The sequence below is a fragment of the Myripristis murdjan genome, chromosome 4, assembly GCF_902150065.1.
Source record: "Myripristis murdjan chromosome 4, fMyrMur1.1, whole genome shotgun sequence".
Taxonomy (NCBI): Eukaryota; Metazoa; Chordata; class Actinopteri; order Holocentriformes; family Holocentridae; genus Myripristis; species Myripristis murdjan.
The window spans coordinates 23615826-23637685 of record NC_043983.1 but is presented as its reverse complement, the minus strand read 5'-3'; the positions used below and the strand labels follow the sequence as shown (position 1 = coordinate 23637685).

The window sequence follows — 21860 nt, the reverse complement described above, 5'->3', positions numbered from 1 at the left end:
TCCAGATCACATACATTGATCTGGTCTGATTTCATTTGAGTTTCATACATCCAACCAGAGCGTGCCAGATGAGGAAGCAGACGCATGACGGATATCCTGCAATACTGTCAGGAAACACTAGAGGTCCTCAAAAGACAGGACACAAATTGAAGGCAGCATGGCTTACTCAAAAGGTACATCAGCATGACACTGTAAAAACCACTATTAAACACTGACAAAGTAGTTGAAAATTCATAAGACTTTATTTTGATAAAATGTAACATTTTTATGTCAGGAGTTCATTTCTGGAGTCACTGTCAAAGGCAAACACAGTAACAAAATTTAAGACACATAAGTGCAGAAAATGTGATGTGGACATTTTCCTCAAAATCGAGACTTGTGAGGAAACCATCCATGAAGTGTATCAACTAAACTGGATACATGTGAGCTTTGTGAGTCACAACTCAGTTCACCAGTTGCATTTCTCTTATCAGAACTGCATCTATACATTTCTCTGAGGTCTATAATAATAATAATCAATCACAAATACACGTATAGGAAGTATAAAAAGTATACTCTATATATGAACTCTATCAAATACTGTGGAATCAGTGACAAAATAATGAAAACTGCTTTGTTCTACTGCACAGGAGATGGGATCTCTCTACATGAGGGACTGTGAGAGTTTTAAATGGTTGTACTATTGCAGCTATTGTAAACACATACACAGTCTACTGTAGTTGCTGGATAACAGTCATACTGTAGGGGGCATAATAGCTTTCTAAAACCGGCTATCTGCCCAGTAAAGTTACACCACAAGAGTTCATAGCAAATTGTTGAGGCGCTAAACAGTAAAGCTACAGAGTATTTTGATACATTGATGCGATCAATGTATGAGGACACTTATCAGACACGACACTTGGCCTCTCATGTTCGTGCACCAGACTTAGAAAACAATACTTAGTCTCGAGAGAAAGACAGAGAGAGAGGTGTCTAAATACAGTTCTTATAAGTATTAATATATCAGCGCTTGTCTTCACTTCCCCGGGGACACAATCATCATTCAGCATGGAAATAAATGCATATCATTTACAGAGCAATCCCGGTCTTCATAAGGGCTTCTTACGTCTTCCTAAGCACAGACTTGTTGCCTCGCTGGAAAGAAAGCAAGCCAAGGTTTACAAGATTACTATATTAAACAGCTGTAAACATAGTGCGTCTTGCAGGAGGCAGTGCAACCACCAACCAAGAGTCGAAATATGACTCTTATATAAGAAGTGCTGTCTAATACTGCATGAAAGCTACATAGCGAGCAGCTCTGATTGTCAGTCACTGTCAGTCGCTTCAGTCATATCAGGCATTTTAACTATCAAAGATGCTACCAGCACATCATTACGTTGCAAAAACACCTTAAACAGATCACTGAATAAATATTTATAAATATTTTCAAATGTTACTCTTGCCAGTAGCGTGGTTTCAGTGCGTAGAAAAAATAATATGTTTGTTTTTTGTGAAAATGAATAAAACAGCATATAAATCAATATAAAGCAATTGCAACATGTAGGATATGCTCCACTTGTGTTGTTTCTATTGACTACAAAATACTGATTTTGCATTTACCTGATACACTTCAATCGAAACTTTCAGAACTACTATATGATGTTTCATTATGATTATGATAATGCAAATTTGATTTTTACATTTCTACTCCTACTGTCCATGTAAGGTCACAGATTATTAGACCGCACTGTTAAATTAACCAGGCCACACTTTATTTAGCAAACATGGACCTGGATAGTAGGAAGCAGAAAATTTACTTTTAGAGAATTTCCTTATCATGCGTCCATCTTTAGGGTTGAGTACTCACAACCCAGTTACTCAACACCCAACTGTCTACACTGTAAACTATTTTTTTTTTTTTATTTATTCTTATTTTACTCCTGAATACCACAAGCAGCTGCTGTAGTCACATAACTACAATCAGCAAGTTACTTCTCATCTTTGAACCTCATAAACAGTGCCTGAGGTTAATGTGGCTCATTTGCCAAAGGCTGGTAAACTTTTTTTAAAAAATGTGCGTGCCAAGAATACTTTTTACTAGACAAAATAATTGATATCATTTTTTTTCTTTCTTTCTTTTACAGAAAATTGTCTATTGTCATGTTTTCGGTGCTATTTTGTGTACAGTATTTTATACTGTATGTGTTCAAGTTTGTATTTCATCATTAAGGTCAACAGAAGTCAACTACACACATACACACACACTATAGAAGTTACTATGTGTTGCTACTGCTTTGTTTAAAGCAGTGTAACAGGCAGCCAATCAGGAACCTGTCTGGTACAGAGCCATTGTTTGGCTCTCTGTTCTTTGCGTTGCTTTGATCGCGGTCACACAGCGTCGCTGGTCAGCGGGGAGTCAGCAGAATGAGAACCAGCAAAGACCAAAGACCGTCTATAGATATTCACATGATATTGACAGTGTAGCCAGTGACACATTAATTTATCCACCAAAGACAAACTTTACCAACATTTGGCACTTGGTGGATGTAAATTTCAGATCCCGCTCTTATGACGACTGCCATACACAATGCGTGTTACTGTATTTCTATCTCCTGCTCTGCTTGCCCTTCCTTAGTCACACACCACCTCAAGGCACAGCCATGTCTCCTGTGCTGGAGCCTAAAGCTGCAGAATGGATATCAAACATCTCCAATGTGTCACCACATCATTGGAGCTCCTCTTCCTCCATTCTTCATCTCTGCCGCTAGGGCAAGGTTTGGAGTCTGGAGTCAAAATCCGCCCTCAGACGCTGTGTCCCACCTCCACGGGTCCAACAGTAAGATGGACCTGTTCACAAACCAGTTCACAGGAACTGGCTAATTTTATTCACCCTGTACAGGTACAGCCGTACAAACAGCTCAGTTCAGCAGGACACATAAGGTCATGGCTAGCCATGGTGCACAGTAACAACCACTGGAAGCCTCAGCTTTGAGCTTTTACCAAAACATTTTAGCAGAACATCTTGAGTTATTTTTTGGTCTTGCTGTCTGCCTGTGAACCGCAGTTTGAGGAGTTGTGCTGGGCAGTCGCAGGTCGGACCTTGGCAGTTTCACAGGTGGTCTTGGTGGTGTCAGGTCGGGCTTTGGCAGTCTCTGGACGAGCTTTGGACTCTTTCTTTGGCTGGGTCTCAGGCTCCCAGAGGAAGAACTCATGCAGGAGTGTGTTCACTGCCTCAGGACACTCCATCATGATCATGTGGCTGCCGTCATCCAGGACCTTCAAAAAGGCCATCAGGAGGATCTGACAGAAAATAGAGGGCAAAAATGTCTGGAATCATCATCTTAGCACAGAGGACTGCATTGGTGTATTGCAAATTTAATATTTTGTGGCAGTCTACGGTAGATGGGCAATTTTGCCAAAAAATATAGTACGTAATATTCATAATACTTTCTTTCTCACAGCCCATGATGGTATGCATGTTATTTTGGTCTCATTTGCCTGACAAAGGAGTAGTTTAAATGCCAGACTGACAGATGAGGGAAAACAAGGTCACCCAGTGAAAAGGAATAGAGTTGGGATTATTCTCCAAACAAAGCAGATGAAAGTCAGGTGAAGAGGCATAGCAAGGTTTTGAGCATCAGACAAAGAAGAATATAATCTTCAACAAATTGCCCATTGTGACCCGAATTCTTATGATCATCACATGAAACATGACTGATTTTGACCACCAGGTACTTCATTACTTAAATTTGAGATTGGGACCCAGTATGCCAGAAGTATTACTATGGACACAATGTATTTCTTAGGGTCGGTGTTCTCATAGTTTGGCTTCTGGGCTCAACACAGGCTTGAAGTTGCCTGGCACAAGCTGACGACAGCCTCCTTACCTCTGCCATGCGCTGGTCCTCTTCGATGGGGACAAATTTGTCGTACATGCCATGCACCAGCAGGATGGGGACTGTGAGCTCAGCATGGTAGACCTCGTCCCCCTCAGGCCAGTACTGCCCGCTCATCATGGCACGCAGCACGAAAGACGACACGTTGAAGGCATTGTTCTCTTTGAGCAGCTGCTTCTCCTTGGCACCCTGCCGAGCAAAGCCTGCCCTGTAGCAGGAGGAGCGGAGGAGCACAATCAAAACGCCACAGATTAATGAATACAGAAACGTTTGAAAACCTGGGTTGTATCATCGCTGATCATGTTAATAAGTTGAATTCCATTGTACTTAATGGTAAGTCAGGCCAAAGTAAGTCAGCAAGCGAATTTTAATTTAAAAATCAAAATCCTGATTCTACGTATGAAATGGCATTAAAAACAGGTAGGTGACATATTCCTGTGAAATATGTGCAGTAATTATTTTGGCTGGTAAAAAATTATTCATGGAATGTAACTCTTACTTTAGTTTAGTCATTTGGTCCTGGGCAGGTAAGCCAAAAAATGTGAGAGTTTTGGATGCTGTGTGGCAAATACAATAGGGACGGCGCTACATGTCTCATTTCTCGCTCACTGTCATGCTGCTGCCTGTGTTTTACAGCCAGTCTTACTTGAGAAAGCTCCAGGCCAGCAGCGGGGAGAGACAGTGAAGCACACAGGTAGGCAGATTGAAGATGGAGCAGAGGCTGGGCTCCAGAGCTGTGGGACCTCCGCCATTTATCATCACCATTTTGTGGACCTGGTCTGGATACTCGTGGGCCAGGAATGTACAGAACGACACTCTGGGCAAGCAGAGCAAAATAGAGGAGAAGTCTTTACATTATAATATCTACATTAAAATATATTGACTTATACTTTACTTAGAACCTGCCTTGGGAGTGAAAGTCATGTGTTTTTCTCATACACCGTATTTGTAAAGTATTCAGAGTACAAAAAGCAGTTGCTTGGTTACATGGCAGTTGATGTAATTAGTACACAATAATTGTAACAGCTGAAAATTAGAGCAAAATCAAAAACTGTATCTTTGACCGGATACCTCAATACTGATATTGTGATGATATTTTAGTGGCGACTATTGGTGCTTTCATAAGATATAAGACACAGAATTTTGATAAACAATCATTAGTAATAAGGATGGGATTAACAACAAAGTAGAGACAAATAACAGAGTTAGCAGTCTACTAAGTTCAGAAAAATGGAGCCTTTAAAAAAATGAATAATAAACACACTATTATTAACGAAAACCGAAGACGATATGTAGTCTCATATCAAGATAAATATGTTCAGTTGAAACTGAACATGTCAAAGGTTCCCATACTTCTTAACACCAAGGGTAGCTCCAACAGTGACATCTGATCTTTCTCAGAAAATGTGTGACTTATATCTACTCTTCACTTTGATGATGAAATCCTGTGCTGCCTTGTTCGGGACCCCTCTTTGAGATCCACTGGGTTATATGAACTTTATGATGTCACATACCCATAAGAGTGTCCAACGAGAATATTCCTCCTGCGTGCGTATCTCTTGAAGATGAGTCGGATGTCCTCAGCCAGGGCATAGAAAGTGTACGCTGCAGCTATCTGTGGTGCTGAGCTGGCCCCATGACCTGCCAGATCAGGGGCGATCACCTCATAACCCAGCCGGGAAAAGAAGTCCAACTGGTTTCCCCAGATATCCAGCGAGCCTCCCACCCCGTGGATGAAGAACAGTGCCACGTCCGAGTGCGTCCCTTTACAGCACGAGATCCTCCTCTCGCAGTCGATCACCACGGTGCGCTTGGGCTTCCGCCTGCGCTTCTTGGGTTGCTGCAACTGGTCAGCCTCTCCAGTAGCCGCCGCAGCCTCCCCTGCTCCTGCTTCAGCTGCCCCATCCCTTCCGGCTGTATCACTGTTGGTCTTGTCTTCAGGGATGCTGATGGGTGGTGAGGAGCTGTTGCACTCAGGCAGTTCGACCTCTACCGTGCAGTTGGGCTCCGTCTCTCCGTTCTGGCAGTTTGGCAGCTCTGTCTTGGCCCTGTCGCCCAGGTTCTCAATGAACAGCTGCCCGTTGCGGTACACTGTGATCCTTCGCTTGCAGCTGACACTCCCACCTTGCCCAGTGGGCTCCTCCACCACAGGCCGGTCAGGCATGATGTGTCGGACTCGCAGGACCCGACCCGGTTTCACCTCCACAAACTCGAAGCCGTCGGCGGGTTCGGAGGTTTCTACGGGAACTATGACGTTGGTTGACTTTCCGGTTAGGCAGCAAAAAACACCATCCACGAAGCTGGTCAGCATGGCTGCCAGTCTGTAGGCACACACACACACACACACACACACACACACACACAAACAAGAATGTACAAAAACACAGATCAACTTGTAAGCACGTATAATACAAATTATAGCATGAACCATGTTTACAGTGCAATTAAGCATTCACTCTGACTTACACCTGTGTGGGCTACAAGGATAGTTAAAACCGTTAGAATATCCTAATAAGGACCAAACCAATTCTAATCAACTGTCAGTCATTTCATCTCTTATTCTGTTGATAAATAACTCAGAGTTTTGAATCTACCGACACCCTTCTATTTTTTCTCTTGAGCAACGTGGGCATAAAATACTGAGGAAACACATGAAAGTTACACGCAGTACAGGATAAGACAATTAAAGACGCAATATTAAAACGTCATGCGCCATTTTTATGCCGAGCCACAAAACATGGAAAACCTCTACATCAAAATAGCAAATGCTGGAAGCCTTCACAGATGTTATTCAGGCGTGTAAACAAGTTGTTGTGGCTTTCCACTTGGCCACTACTTACCCTGACTTAAACCCAGGATACTTTCTCTCAGACGTAGCTTAAGAGCATCCTCCCTTTTGCACTGCCTTCTGGGGTATTAATAGAGAGGGACAGTAATAGCCCTCAGAGTTAAAGCTGGCAACCATGTGTTCACTCTGCACTATCCCATACACTGAATGTTAAGAGGGCCAGACAAATCCAGGAAAAAAACATTATATTAATAATTAATAGTACTTTTTTGATAATATGTCTGGTCTGAAAACAGTTATAAGAACTAAGGCTATTTGAATAAAATTAAGCAAAGAGAATAAGATTATCACTTTTCTGCGAGTGAAGGTCATAATACAACTGAACTCTCTCATATTATATGAATCATAAACATGCACAAAAATTTGTAGTTGCACAAACACCATCTGAGTCATGGGAGCGTTTCTATATTGTGGTAAATTGTGGTAAATGCAGAATGGTCTGTTTTCCATATGTTTTTTTTTTTTTTTTACCTATTCATGTCACACTAATTCAACCACTTAGTACTAGGCCCCTCCAAAAAAAAAAAGCGCAAAAAAATTGTATTCACCACAGCTGTTTCCAATGTACCATGAAGAAAAGTACATTTCTTCCTCATGGATGAGACTTTTCAGAAATGCAGCCTTGCAGTAATTTCTGCATGAAGCTATGTGTTGGTTTTTTCCTTAGGTGTTAATTGCCATCGGCAGCACCAGCACAGCGGTCTAGCAGGGTCTCCTGTCTGTGTGCTGGCAGCATTATCCGACCTTCCTGTTGCTCCCCTCCCTACGAGGAGGGATTATACCCTCTGTCTCTCTGCCTGTCTGTCTGTCTTAAGTCCACAAACCACAATCTGTCTACCTCCTCTCTCGGAGAAAACAGTAACACTGCTCACTGTTGAGTAGCATTTTTTTTTCCCCCTGAGTGATCTGAAGCATGTTTTGAAGACTTGAAATCCACTGTGTGCTGCCTTCAGCTGGGGTTTGTATTAACAGTATTTCCCTCTGGTCGACTCACTCTGCGTCCTTTCTGCTTATATTTCACATCCTCTCCCCACACAGCAGTGCTGTGCTGTGTGTTTTCCAACTGAGTCATTTTGATATCACCAAAGTCAGCACATTTTCCTCTAATACTACTCTCATACCCAAAGGATAATTTCAAGTCGAGGCTCCCTTTTCACCCTACATTATCTGGTGTTGATTTGTAGCTTGTGCAATATTTGAACCTTTTCGGTATACTCCCTATTAATAACAGTGTATTTCATTATCAGAATTTTCAATAATAATAATAGTCATTTTCAATTACGCATATTTCAAGATGTATTATTTGCACTTAAAGACTAGCCCGATTCAAATTATTTCTCTCTTCTTGAATCATAGAATCCATAGAATCCCATACATCCGCCGCCTTTGCCTTTAGTCTTTGTAGATGGTCCATGCTGCCTCCTCCCACCTAAAACAGCAAGTCACTTTAAAAACAGACTCTTGCTGGATGATGCTTCATAACCACTTTTTTTTTTTTTTTTTTTTTTTTACAACTATATAGAGGTGTTATGTAGTAAATCCAGCTATTATTTTAAGTGGGAGAGCAATATTACATTGCATGTATTGAGCGTTTTGCAAGCCACACCCTTTCCTTTTTTCAGTGCAGTCGCTCCCAGTCTCTCTATATATATTATTCAATAAGCAGGAGCAAACATGGTGCTGAATTATTCATGTTCAGATGTGTTTTCAGGAAAACTTCAGAGTCAGACTCTTCATAATTGCTCTGCGAGCAGCAAATCACTGAGCAGGAAATTGGCAACCAAATTGGCAACATAAACTGTCCCGCATGTCTCTTGATTCAGATTGAAAGAGTTAGCTGCACTGTGCTTGAGGCAACTGCATACAGATTCAGTTATCACTTACAGTGTTACATAATGTGAATCTATTAAAAGATCTTTCTAGTCAGCTGAAACAGACAACTCATACTGTCTTGAACTTATAACACATCTGGGTAATGGTAGTTATTTAATTTGGCTCGAGCATTACAAATACAGGCCTCTGCTGACCTCTGTCCTTTTGCTGTCCTCACATCATCCCCACTCTAACGTAATCACAGACTGACTTGTCCAACATTTAACAAAATGAATAGTGTGGACAAAATGTGATTAATTCCTTCTTGGACAGGGTAATGTGTCTCTCATTTTGAGGTAAAAGTATAACTTTATGACTTCATATGATCTTGCACCATCCTTAACTACTGTGAGTTTGTTTACTCTAGTAGCCTCCAAACAGCCTCTTTTGTCTGAGACTGCAAACCATTATATAAGGACTCACGCAGGCTGGAAAGAATCACAGTGGGGATTGATGCCCAGAAAAGAGTAGAGACTATCACTGGGATTAGAAAGAACCACAATATAGCATCCAAGTGTTGATAGATGCTGGATTACTACTGTATGTGTCAGCAAACATCAGCATCAAGTGCCTTTGGCCTTTTCAAGGTGCTCAAGTATTTCACTTGCTGGCTGCAGGATAGCTGGGTCACTAGCAGCACTCAAGTCTTATGCTCACAGTGCCCAAGTGTATCTTTGTCAATGTTGTTGCAGGCTGTGCTGATGTATCCAAAAGCTACAGTGGATCAGGTTTACTGTGGCAATGGATGTTACACATGTGTCAAAGTCTTCGGGCCTCATCTTACCATCACGCTGCCTGCTGTTTTGCATGGAAGCAGTTTATTTCATATTTCTTTCTTTGTGAGCTACAGTCCTGCTCCAGTCATCAATGAGAAACTAAATGAAGTATGCATGCAATAATTGTGCTTTTGGGAAAAAATCCGTGCACACTGCAATTATTAATCAGTGAGTGATTGCTTGTCTTCATCAAAATCATCATTTGAATGTTTTTGACTTATAAGAGGCATTTTTAGCTAGACACGTTCATATAACATCCAAAATATATATTACACTTAATGGGCTAGCTATCATTTTAACAGCAGTATTTTACATGAGGAACCTAAGCAAAACGACACATAATGTATGATTTCAAACAAAAAAGCAACACCTCTCATTAATTAAATAAGACTGTTGCTATTGATTTCGTGAAATAAAGTGTGTTCCACCTGGCTGAGGTAGTGAGGCAGATGGTCCCCATCTATTGACCAGAGACAATAAAGAGCGTTCAATAGGCCACTCACTGAATGTCTGATACAGCAAATAGCGCAAGTGCTAGAATGTTTTCTCCCTTTGTCTACAGTATTGACAAATAAAATTTTATTTCCGATTTTTTAAAAATATTGAACAATCCACTGCTTTACTGGCTGATAGCCGCGCAACTTTATCTGCAATGGCCCAATTCGTGTCCGTTGCCAAAACAGGTACATACTACCGTCAAAACAATCATACACAGCTCAAGAAAACACATAATTTCATAGACTAGGAGCAAAGCAAAAGTCCTTACCTTATTGTTTTTAAAAAATTCCCCGTGAAATATAATTAGATGGATGTTGTTTTCTTATGCAGCATCGAGGAAGCGGGCGAGCTATAATCTGTTGCAGTCAATCCAATAATCTAATTTATCTGGATTCTGCTGCCCTGTAGGTAGCCTCCGCATAGCCGCCAGCATTACAGCGCGTCTCTCAGGGGCTCAGACGCACAGCCAAATATGTGCGTCGCTTCCATGTTGCGGTGTTGGTGTACAGGCGCCCCGGGACGCGCCGGGGCTGCAGTCGCATGGCAGGATGGTTTTTAGTCCTTAAACACACGACCTGGTGGCGTTTGATACACAGGCTGTGAGTGTGGATATAAAGTGGTGTTTAAAGCTGCCCCCTACCGCTGACTGACGTGAGAGAAAAAACACTACAGAGCCTAACGAGAAACGGCTGGAGTGTCTTATAACATATTTTAAAGGAACACCACTGCCAAAATATAACAGTCAATGAGGGTAAGCTATTATGGGAATATAGCACTGTAATCATAAGAGATTTTTTTTTTTTTAGAAAAAGAAAAAGTGTAATAGGATAAAGTCACTAACTCAGTGCTGTTAATAAAAATAATTAAAGTGATTTTTCTTAATACCTCAATAGCAAAGGTGCCTCCTTTGTGTCACTAAATACCACGACACAGAAACCTGTCACAGCCCATGTAAAACAAATTAATTATACTAAGTTTTTGTGTATAAGCCTATGAAGCCCGCCTGCATCCTCCACTGCTATTTCATGATCTGGGGCTGCCCAATTCCCTAATTAAAAGGCCCTGGATCACCAAATATCAAATAAATCCCAATAAATTAAAATTGTCAAATTGTCTGGTGTGCCATGGATGTCTGTGCTTGCCTGGTATAGTTTTGAGCTGTTTTATCATATTGTAGTTGTTCAACCTCTGTTGGAGTTTTACAAAAATTTTCCACTCTGCCATGATTTCAAACAGAAACTTCCTCCCACATTCAGGTTTACAGCAACTCACGGAGAATGTGTTTTTGTTGACAAAGTCCTTTAGCTAAGCATTAATACAGACTTATGTTGAGGTGTAATATAAAGTTATGTTCAGGTTGTTTGAATGCTAGTGTGTTTTTCAAATATCTCAGTATTGAAAAGTGAATTTATTTGCCTAACTGGTGCTCACTTGTTGCCAAGAGTGAAAATCAATTGCTCCCATGGAGAGATGCAGTCCTGACCAGATATACCATTTTGTATACAGCATTATAGCTGGGTTATATCTGCTATTGATGGTTGTGATATGAGTTAAAGATCCTGTGAGATTTGGAGATGTGATGGCATGAGTGTCTTTTCCTGCTGTTTTGTGTGGATTTCCTCCATCAGTGTGCCACAGGCAGTGAGTTTCCAACAACATTCAACTCTGAAACAACATTGGTGTGTTCTGTTTCGTTATTGTTGTGCCCTGGCCTTGCAGCTCAGTGTGCGATGCAGTGACCAGCAGTGAGCAGATATAAAACTGAGGTGACACTACAACTTCAGTGGCGTGTCCTCTGACATGGAGGAAAGTATTTGTTTTCATTTGGGGGTGAGCTGTTTTTTCCCCCCAAACATCAACATTAAATCTACTTATCATTTCATCTGGCTCTCCTGTGTGGTGAGTCCCTGCCTCAGCATGTGGCCCCTCAATGGCACCATATTTCACCAAGTTTTCCCACTATCATTAAACTAGCAACTTATCCCTAATGTGCATCATCATATGTCAATCTTTGCCGACCCCTAACTGGCTGTCTGTGAGTTTGAGAATTAATTTTAACACTTTTCTGTGGATTGTTTCACTCTGGACTCCTGATGTAGCTCTGGTGTTTTATCTTCAACACCGTCTGAGCTGAGCTGGAGCCACTAGACAAAGAATTTTAAATTTTAACACTGAAAGATTATCATATCCACGAAAAAATATTGCCTAATCCTGGAAGAAGAAATCATCTCTCAGGAGAAATGAATACAATTCCATCTTATCATCTCCCATACCCATGCATCCTAAGCGGTACTGATGCTGGTGCAGTTGCAGTTGCTATGGCTTTTGTTGCTAGGTAACTGTTTCCACGGAGCCCAAAGGAGGCAGGTGCCAGAGAGAGGTGAGACAAGAACCAGCAAGCCCATCACTCCTTCTTCCTTCCAGCTGTAACACATCTAAGCTTAATTTTCAGATGCAGAAATATATTTTTTTACAAGGATGGCCATGTTTATGATACTTACTTAAAGGGCTTGGTGCATGACTGAGTGATATTTAAATCAAGCAGATAGAGGGCACTCGTATGCTGGATGAAACATGGTCGATTTCTGAATAGCCATTCATGCCAGTCACATTCAAAGCATTTGTTGTGCAGCACAGATACTCGCTCACGGTCTGCCATCATGTGGCACCGCTGCAGCTGGAAACATGAATTAATTTGCTGATAAGTGTCTGAAAAAGGTTTAAAGTGGACGTCAACGAACATCACTGAGATTAGGGCTGTAAACGATTCAGAGGTCAAACAATGTCACTCTTTTCCAACATCTGGAATCACACACACACACTTCTGACTTCAAGTAAAATTTGTAACCAACTAAACTTTTTAATATACAGCCTTGCTCTTGAGTAGAACAGAGTCATATAGAATAAATTAGAATACAATACAATAGAGTAGACCTAACAACACTTTCCCCTGGGGTTTGCCTCTGTTCCAAGATAAAATCAGAAAGTATTGATGGGTGCATTTCCCCGCCAGAGACTGTCAGCAGGCTGTTTTAGCACTAACTGCTTATTGAGCGGCTCTTTTCTTACTATGAGGCTTTATCATGAGGGAGCAAAGTGCCTGCCTTGTTAATGTTTTAGGGAGGGGATAAAATGCTACAGCCAATGTCCTGTTTAATGCTGATTGGCTGTCTCGTCAAGCTACCACCACGTGGGACCGAGTGGCAGCCAATGGGCGCTCAGGGGGCGGGGTCGAGGAAGCATCGGAACCATCCAGCCATCATGCTAGCAGAACTCCTGTGGAACTAGCCTGCTAACTCATGCTGTAACAACTGTAGATTGTTTATTTATTTGTTTTTTTTCCCCCCCTTTTGAGCATAGTGTCGAGGTTTTCGTTGCTACGGCGGATTTAGAATGGAAACAACAACAACAACTTGTTTGTGAAGGGCGTCTTTCTCCTGCGCAAGAGGACATCTGTGCATTGCTAGCTACTTAGCGAGCTAGCGCGGCTAACCTTAACTCGCAAGCTCCACAAGTCGGCGTACAGACGTTAGAAACATCCGCCGTTATAATGGAAAAGGTAAATATTGACTAAAATCCAGTAATATTAGCATAGAATACAGTTAGGGAGATGGAAATGCCAGCTAACTATCGAGCTAGCTGACTTTAGGGAGCTGTTAGCAGCACCGGCTTCTCCTCTCCTGGCATTCACCCAGGCCAAACCGGCATCGCTCAGTGGGACTCGTGGTTTCAGCCGGTCAGCTCCCTCTTGCTAATTTGATGCCACTTTGCCATAGATCCTACATGATGCATTCAATTTAAGATTGTAGGCAGCTGGCGGCGTTGCACGGAGGTCTGCTGAAGCAAAAGCAGGCCCTTTAGCTCTCATCAGTGGCTCAGATGAGGGAACGCCCATAGGCTCAGTGACTATTGTCCTCAGTCATTTGCAGGGTCTCCCCACCCGGTGTGTTTTTCACCACCTCGCCTTTCTCATGTCTGCATTGGAGGATTCTTCACCCCCATATTGACATTAACTCCGATTTCAGCTTTGGCTGCTGTGGTCACGGAATGCCTGCACCCTGTTAGCTACAGGTTTCAATTACAGAAATTATGATTTACTGTTCAGCTCAGGAGAGACCAGGCTAAGGACAAACCATTCATTTTGAATGCAATGTGTCATATCTTACAGAATTTAATTTGTATGCTAAAGGTAGAATTACTGTGGAGGCACAGATCGTGAGTGATTTGTAGTCTTTTGGGTCTGATTAGATGTAAGATGAAAGGGAAGGTCCACTCAATCACACAGCACATCAAACTTGATCAGTCTACTGATCACATCACCTTTTCCCCAACAGGCTGATTTCCTGAAAGGGCTTCCTGTCTACAATAAGAGCAACTTCAGCAGGTTCCACGCAGACTCCGTGTGTAAAGCATCTGTGAGTAGCCAACAAAAATATATTCATTTTCTTGAGGGAGGTTGTTACCTCAGGCTGCACTGTACAAATTTGTCTTATCAGCCTTTATTGAGAAATTAATGACATAGGAGCTATCAAAGACACACGTGTTATATCTTAACCATTATATATGGCGTGTCAAAGATGTAAGACGAGTGTGTTACTGTATTTGTAACCTGTAAACGTCTTTCTATGTAGAACCGGAGGCCCTCTGTGTACCTTCCAACCCGTGAATACCCCTCAGAGCAGAGTAAGTACCAAACTGATTAAACAGTGAATCTCTGCTCAAAATCACATTGTTTCACTTCATTATTGAAGTCTTTTAACTACACGGGCAGATTAAAAGGGGCCATTAATTGATTTTCAGTAATGTTGACAATATTCTGGCTGTTGTCTCCGCAGTTATTGTAACAGAGAAAACCAATATCCTCCTGCGCTACCTTCATCAGCAGTGGGACAAAAAGGTGAGCATGGGGCAGCCCCTCTACAAGTCATGCGCTGCAAGTTAATTTTCCAGTTTTGTCATCATTTATAGACAGTAAAGTTGTCGGTCTTTATTAGGCTAGAGTACCATGTAGTGGCGATTTTTTTATTGATGTTGTACTCCACTGTTTGTTTGAACAGAATGCAGCAAAGAAGAGAGAACAGGAACAAGGTGAGAGCGACAGCCCAGCACCTCCACGGAAGATCGCCAGGACAGATAGCCAAGAGATGAATGAGGACTCATAAGTGTGTGTGTCTGTGTGTCCGTGTGTTTGTGAGTGTGTATGATTGCGTTTACAGGGCATAGCCAATATAAATGAAACATAAAAGCGTTGTGGTGGTTCTGTAGTATGGCAGGATGCATTTCCTGGCATGAAATCAGCCCGTTCATCCCATAATGAGTGAGGGAGATCCTGATGACTTCAAGTAGAATTATTCTTATCATCTGATGCATCTGTTTATTAATGTAACGAGTGTATTCCAGGATGAAGGAGACCCTTGCAACACAGTTACCACACATGGAGATAATGTAACCAGAAAATATCCTAAATGATATTGAACAGTTTTCCCCACAAGAAAAAAAAAGATACTTCTCAAAGTCACTGCTTGGTGACTGAAATTATCTTGACCTTCTTGGACATGAACAGAGCCATCATCAGTGAGGAAACCTCATAATGATGTTGCTTTTATTATTTTTTTTGGCCTCACCCTGTGTTTGTTGGTGTATGTGAGGTTGTTTGTATGCCTGCTGAGCTGTATGTGTGTATCAGGTGAGTGAGTCGATGAAAGAATGGCAGAGCAGATTGAACGTCAAGAGATGGACTTGACAGAAATGTCAGCCACTACACTACCCTTATAAAGAGTCTCATACTGGTATGTGACTTGTGTAGCTTTCTGTCAAAAAAAAAAAAAAAAAAAAAACTACTGGAAAGAGTCTGTCCTGATTAGTGCAAAGAGATTTTGTTACTGTTTTATTTTTATTAAAACTATTATTGTTTATGTTTGGCAATGAGCTTCCTGCCAGCCACAGTGCCCACCCTCAGTTTCACTGCCCACTCTGCAGCCACATGGGGGCATTGCAACATTTCTCCACACCTTGATTCAGCAGAACCAAGAATGCACTGTGAAGAACAGCACAACATAGGAGAAACTCTTCCAGAACACCCCTTAAATTTGTGTTTATGTTCAATAACAATATCTCAGTTCTATTTTGGGGCTTGTGCTTGTTGGTTAAATGTTGTGTTGGTGTTTCTGAGAGATACTTTTTACATCTAGCGCCGCCTTCTGGCTAACCGAGGCAAGTAAGACGAATGGGTTCAGCAATAGATTGATCTAAGGTTTACCTGCTCTTTCCTCAAAGGATGTACGAGTTGAAGAATTTAAAAAGTTATCTGAAATATTGAATTGCAAATTTATAATGTTTGAGTTTTCAATTGCACAACTAGGTAACAGCACAGGTAGTGAAGAAAAATATGTACAGTACATGTATGGCAAAGGGAAAATTTATAGCCTACATTATGTTGTGTGTAAATAATAGCCAGTGCCAGATGTAGTTTCTCCAATGGAATAACATTGTGTCTGCCTTTTTGTAATATTATACATGTCCATGGGTATTGTACACAATGACCCCTGTAAAGAAAAGAGAAGAGCTCCGATGCCCAGTGGAAGTTATCTTGCAATGTGTGTTAATGTTTCCAGGGCTGGTCCAAGTGCTCTGGGCCAGCAGTAAAACTAAGGGGGGGGAGCGGGAGGCGAGGCATTCTCTTCCTGTGACTTGGGAAGATATCCAGCCGTCTAACCTTTCCTTGTGGTTTGGCTCCTTTTCCTCCCCGGCTCGGGGCTCAGGCTAGCTGTACTGGTTGTCCTGTGCTGGTGTCAGCCCTGCATGGTTTTACTCTGAGAGCTGCATCGAGCTGAACACAGCGGGTTTGAAAAGGGTATTATATTTTCTGCCATGGAATGCACAATAAGCATGCACAGCAAAGTGCAGTCGCCATCCTGCCTTGATCCTGAGATTCAGTTTGTATTGGTGTCAAATACTGATCAACACTGAATATAGACCTTTTTTAAATGTGATTGTTAACACTGCCCAGCACATTCACGGCAAAGCCTCCTGTCCTTTTATCGGTAGATGCTGCAATGTGGGTTGACAGTGTGGTCAGTCATCTCTCTTCCTACCTACAGTGTACATACCCTGTCTGTTTTTGAAGCGTAAAACCATGTTATGCTTCTGCTCAAATAGTTTGACTGTTCAATAACACCCTAAGCCTTGCCCCATCTTATGTGTATTAGATAACTCTGTTCTTTTTAGCTTTGCTGGAATAAAACTGGATTGAAACTCAGTTGTTATCTTGTGATGCTTTCAGTGGATAATTTGTTTTATCATCTGCTGTTTATCGGATTAAGTAAGTCACAATGTGAGGAAGAAGAACAAGTTGGCCACAACATGAAGTACATTTGAAATAGTTTTTATTAACTATTTTTTTCCAGGTCTTACAAAAATATGACAAAATAAATTAAAAGAAATAAATAATCCCATTTCCCAGTATTGTATTTTTTCTTGAAAAGATTTTTTTTTGTACAGTGGTACATTGGAAGAGCATATGATGTCTTTTCAGTAAGTGAGGCTTCCATGAGAACGTCTTTATCTTTCGCTCTGAGGTTCGGGTCAGGCTGCGGTGACAGCATCACCTCTACACATCCGTTCTTCAGATCCAAATCAACAGAACATTTACTGAACTCACTCACTCCCATTTCTCTGATTCCACATTTGAATGACAGCACTTGAAAAAATCTAGACAGAACACTTAAGAACCGCTGTCGGCTCGACAGCGTGTTTCAGAGACGGCTGAAGAGCCTCAGTTCAAGAGCTGCTGAAGGTTTGCTTTTGTGTGGGATGCCTGTGCTTGGCCTAAGGGAAGAGTGTGATGGTGATGTCTCTTGATGAAATGCCTCCTGTTTAAGCTATCAACAAACTAGTAATTTACCTCAGCCAACACTTTTTTTTTTTTTTTTTTTTTTAACAGAGATTAACTTTGGGATTTACAACAATCTGTGGAAAAGGACAATTTGTTGCTGCTCCCAGGAGTGCAATAGTGAACGTGGTGATCAAATTGTCTGATTCTACTCATGTCTACTGTATACATTAAAATTAAACTTGATGTGACATTTTTTCCCTGAATAAGGAAGAATTAAAATGAGGCACTAACCTCCCCTGTGGTGTTTCAGTAGCATCAGCAAATGGTCATATTTCATCTCTTACTTTACTCAATCCCATTTTGGACCTAACTTCCCCTTTCATAATGATGGATGAAAAGATGATACATGAGGTCTATTGCATTATGGCATCATCCATCCCTGAAATCCAAATGCTGCAAGAATAAAGATGTTAATGAGAGCATGCTCAGCTCTGCTAAGCCATCTGTATGAAAGCCTTGATCTCTACTACGCTGCTCCATGATGGAGTGTCCCCTACACAACATAACCAGCCTGCGAGAATGATATTCAAAGACACTGAAGATATTCAATATCTCTTGGCCTTGCATCTCATTTTACATTTATAATAAACGATTTCCAGATGCATAAAAGAACACAGAACGGCAGTAAAATGACACTTTGACCACACAAATGGCTGTCGTTTCTCTTTCCTTATTGCATTCAATAACTCAGTAAGAGAATCGCATATATATATATATTTTTTTGCCTTTTCGCAGAAGTACATTTTTATCTGTCCTGTTGTTATTCAACTGAACCGTGCACTAGTTTTACTGTAAATTTATTTACACTGACAGTGACAAAGACAGAAACCTGATTGCTTATAATTGTCATCAACACGCCAGGATTGGACACATTCTGTGCACGCAGAGGATGGACGAGATTATTATGCGCTTTAATTGTGTTGTGTTTCTTTCCTCATATTAGACATGAAACACAGAAGGGATACTGAGAGAGAACTGCTCATGATTGGTGAATCTGCCAACACTGAAAGTAACCATCGAGGGCACCCAAGCAGATGTTTACTGTGTCAGGACAAGGTGCATAGAGTTTGGCTGGGGATAATGCAGTGTGATGGTAGGGGCCAGTCTAGAGCAGAACACTACAGGTGAATTTCCAACAATTCAATGTTATTGCAAAGATCCTTGCCAGAGGCGATGGTGTGGAAATGCATAGTTAATGTTTCCATCTCTCAGCGCGACTGCAGAGCCAAGCTGGGTCTCTCTGTTATGCAGTGCAATAGCCTCTGCAACTTCTTGATGCTCTTATGTTTATGTGTGTTCTTTATCTAATGCCCAGAGGATATCCAGATACCTTTCCCTCTCAAAATATTTTTAAGCCTCAGCCCAACTCTCAAATTTTTTTTTTTTTTTTTTTTGCATTCACTGCAACATATGACATCGATGTCATGGATACTGTTAAATCAGAATGACTGGCTCCCCCAAATATTTTGCTATGCAGATAAATTCAATGCACTCTGGCACCATCCTCTGGAAACCCTGCAAAACTGAAATAGTGGTGAATGGCAGCTGATAATTGTATCATGAACATTACTGGTAATGACGTACATGATGAAGAGAACATAAATCTTAGCTCTACTGTATAATCAGAACAGCTTTGGTTAAAAAAAAAAAAAAAAAAAAAAAAAGTAAAATTCCATTAAACAGTAAAGCAGCACAGAAAATGGTACATACAAAAACAACATGGAGATTAACTTAAATAAGAGCAACTACGGTAAAATTAAGAAATTAAAAAATAAAAAATAAGCTTTATCAGAATGATTAGCAAAATCCCTTTGTTGTTCAAGAAGTGGAAAGCCAGCATCTAGTGTGAAATGAGAAAAAGAAAACAATCCAGCTTTTGCATAATGTTATGAGGCAGGCTGGTGTTGGCCCTCCACCCTGCAGACAGAGATGTGTTCCTCTGCGGGGCGTAAAGGGTTTAGTGCAAATGTTACTTCTTTACCTCTACACTCATTTGCCAAGTCTAGTTAGAGCCGTGTGCATGGAAATGGAGCACCATCCTCGTCTAAAACCACGTCTACAGCCTTGGATGGGGAACAGCACACAACAGGCTTCCATACTCTGTATTCCCATATTCTCAAAAATCACTCATGTCCATCTCTGCTGTTGTTTGTTTGTTTTGCTTTTTTATCTGTCTCTCATCCACCTAGCTCTCGCTTGGGAGAAATACTGTTATGTGACAGCTTGCCGTGCTTCTTTACGTACTCTTCACCCCTTTCTTCAAAAAGACATATACAGAGCCATTATCACATTATTACAAATCTAATATTGCCATCAGGATGGGAAGAAGTGTACAAAGCTCCGATATCACCTCCGCTTTGAAAATAAAGCTGGTGATATATCAGGGGTGCTTATTATTAGGAGGGCTTGTGGTTGATGTGTTATGATTGATCAGATTTGCAGTCATGTTTGTAATTAAAACACTGATTTATATTGCTTTTCCAATCTTTCCAGTCGAATATAAAAGTGAAGAGCCCAAGAATCCCTCACAGTTAAAAATGAGACAGATATCTAATGACCATTTGTTTTGTGATAGCTAAGAACACTCTCAGTAGTTATTTGATGTAACATCTGATTCTTTCATACCACTGTATGCTTTTAAAAAAAAAAAAAAAAAAAAATCTTCCCCCAAAACAGACTGTTAAGTTCTAGTGGCAGACCACCAGGATGCTTACAATTTCTGACTAAATGAAATCAAGAAATACAGCTCTCCGTTTTAAAGGCTTAAAAATATCAGAAACGCAGCTCATGCATTTCTTTATGTATTGCAGACAAGGAAGGGTTTGAGTGTGTGTGTGTGTGTGTGTGTGCGTGTGTGTGTGTGTGTGTGTGTGTGTGTGTGTGTGTGTGCATAAGGGAGTGAGTTTGTGTTTTCTTCGGGCATGATAGGAGGGCTTACGTCGTTCTTATAAAGCCTGTATTTTTGTCTCTCAGCAAAAAAGCAGACCACCACAAGTCAACAGTCATCTTTCATCTCCTTCATCTTTTCCTCTCTCTGCTTCCAGGACGTATACACATGGCCTGTGACAGCATGGAAGGCCAGTCAGGCCTTTCCTCACAGTAAACACCTCACTTCTTCAGGTTAGATGTAACCAAAGAGGAGTCTGTTCTCTTTGGCGCTACTAGGCTTTTGAGCCTGCCGGGTCCAAGTCTGTTGAATGTCCATTCTCGGACCCCTCCCCTCCAGGCGAGGGGATCTCGTCTGGGACCCCGTTCAAGTCGGACCTGGATGGCTGTCTGTCGGACCCTTGCGAGGACGATCCTTCCCCTTGTCTGGGCAGCTGTGCCCCATTCACACAGGTCCCTCCCTCTGACTTCCCAAAGTTGAACAGTTTCCCAGGGTTGAAGGCTTTGCTGGGTGACTGGGAACGCTCCTGAGAGCCGCTACCTGATGATGATGATGATAATGCTGTCGTCGTGGTATTGGTTGCTGTGGAAGCAGCGGCCGCGGCAACTTCCTTCTTGTTCTCAGGTGACTTGAGGAATTTGAAGCTCAGGAAGCCAGGGAGTTTTGGCTCACTGCCGGTGGGCGACTGTGGGGAGCGGGCACCGCCAGAGGAGAACTTACTCTGTAGTGGGATAATCTGTTTCAGCTTCATCACATTATTGTTGGCCAGCAGAGAGCTGGGTCTCTTGGGTTTGTCTGACCCGCCACTGCCTCCTCCCCCGCCCCCAGGGCGTAGTTTGCTGCCATGACCTTTGTCGTGGTGGTGATCCCCAGAGGAGTCACCCTTACTGTCGTCCCGTTCCCTCTCCCTGCGGGCCATATGCTCCGCCTGCCTCTGCCTCTCTTCCTCCTCCCTCTTCCTCCTCTGCAGCTGCTGGTAGTGTTGCTGCGCCTGCCGCTCGTGCTTCTGCAGGAGGGAACATTCTACAATGAGTTTACTGTAGCTACAATCAGCAGTAATCCAGCTAAGCATTACAATACTGCAGTGTTCCCACAAATCTCTCACTGTGCAGCTCTCCTGCAAGGGTACTGCAGGGGTCACTACAGCCTATTTTCCTTTCAATGTTGCAAAGCAGAAATTGTTCGATACAAAATGTGCTCACTATTCCTT

The 21860-nt window shown here is 41.8% G+C and overlaps 3 protein-coding genes across 4 annotated transcripts in view; 1 reads left to right on the top strand and 2 right to left on the bottom strand.

Annotated features, from left to right (window-relative positions):
* Positions 1 to 223: 223 nt before the first annotated feature.
* On the bottom strand, positions 224 to 17387 carry abhd8b (abhydrolase domain containing 8b). Of its 2 annotated transcripts, XM_030049098.1 has the most exons (6): positions 17376 to 17387; positions 6716 to 6854; positions 5390 to 6196; positions 4522 to 4692; positions 3867 to 4083; positions 224 to 3279 (listed from the first exon to the last, which is right to left on the bottom strand). In XM_030049098.1, the coding sequence occupies exons 3-6, from the start codon at positions 6184 to 6186 to the stop codon at positions 3007 to 3009; spliced, it is 1458 nt and encodes a 485-aa protein (XP_029904958.1). In that variant the 5' UTR covers positions 6187 to 6196; positions 6716 to 6854; positions 17376 to 17387; the 3' UTR covers positions 224 to 3006. The 2 variants fall into 2 exon arrangements, with proteins under 2 accessions (XP_029904958.1, XP_029904957.1); XM_030049097.1 differs by lacking the exons at positions 6716 to 6854; positions 17376 to 17387 and adding an exon at positions 10138 to 10380.
* Positions 13093 to 17127, top strand: dda1 (DET1 and DDB1 associated 1). Its single transcript, XM_030049122.1, has 5 exons — positions 13093 to 13428; positions 14204 to 14284; positions 14501 to 14552; positions 14705 to 14766; positions 14927 to 17127. Exons 1-5 carry the CDS (start codon positions 13420 to 13422, stop codon positions 15029 to 15031), a joined length of 309 nt encoding a protein of 102 aa, XP_029904982.1. The 5' UTR covers positions 13093 to 13419; the 3' UTR covers positions 15032 to 17127.
* Positions 17280 to 21860, bottom strand: part of ano8b (anoctamin 8b) — a 40327-nt gene continuing 35746 nt past the window's right edge. Inside the window, exon 19 of the mRNA XM_030049062.1 lies at positions 17280 to 21656. Within this exon, the coding sequence (XP_029904922.1) occupies positions 20925 to 21656 (732 nt within the window). The 3' untranslated portion in view covers positions 17280 to 20924. The remainder of the gene's footprint in view (positions 21657 to 21860) is intronic.

Coding starts and splice junctions, on each gene's coding strand:
- abhd8b (XM_030049098.1), bottom strand. CDS start 6,186: ATGCTGACCAGCTTCGTGGATGGTGTTTTTTGCTGCCTAACCGGAAAG. Junction 4,693..5,389: donor CTCGTTGGACACTCTTATGG/GTATGTGACATC, acceptor CTGCTTGCCCAG/AGTGTCGTTCTGTACATTCC. Junction 3,280..3,866: donor AGGACCAGCGCATGGCAGAG/GTAAGGAGGCTG, acceptor ATTTTCTGTCAG/ATCCTCCTGATGGCCTTTTT.
- dda1 (XM_030049122.1), top strand. Junction 14,553..14,704: donor TGAATACCCCTCAGAGCAGA/GTAAGTACCAAA, acceptor TTGTCTCCGCAG/TTATTGTAACAGAGAAAACC. Junction 14,767..14,926: donor ATCAGCAGTGGGACAAAAAG/GTGAGCATGGGG, acceptor TTGTTTGAACAG/AATGCAGCAAAGAAGAGAGA.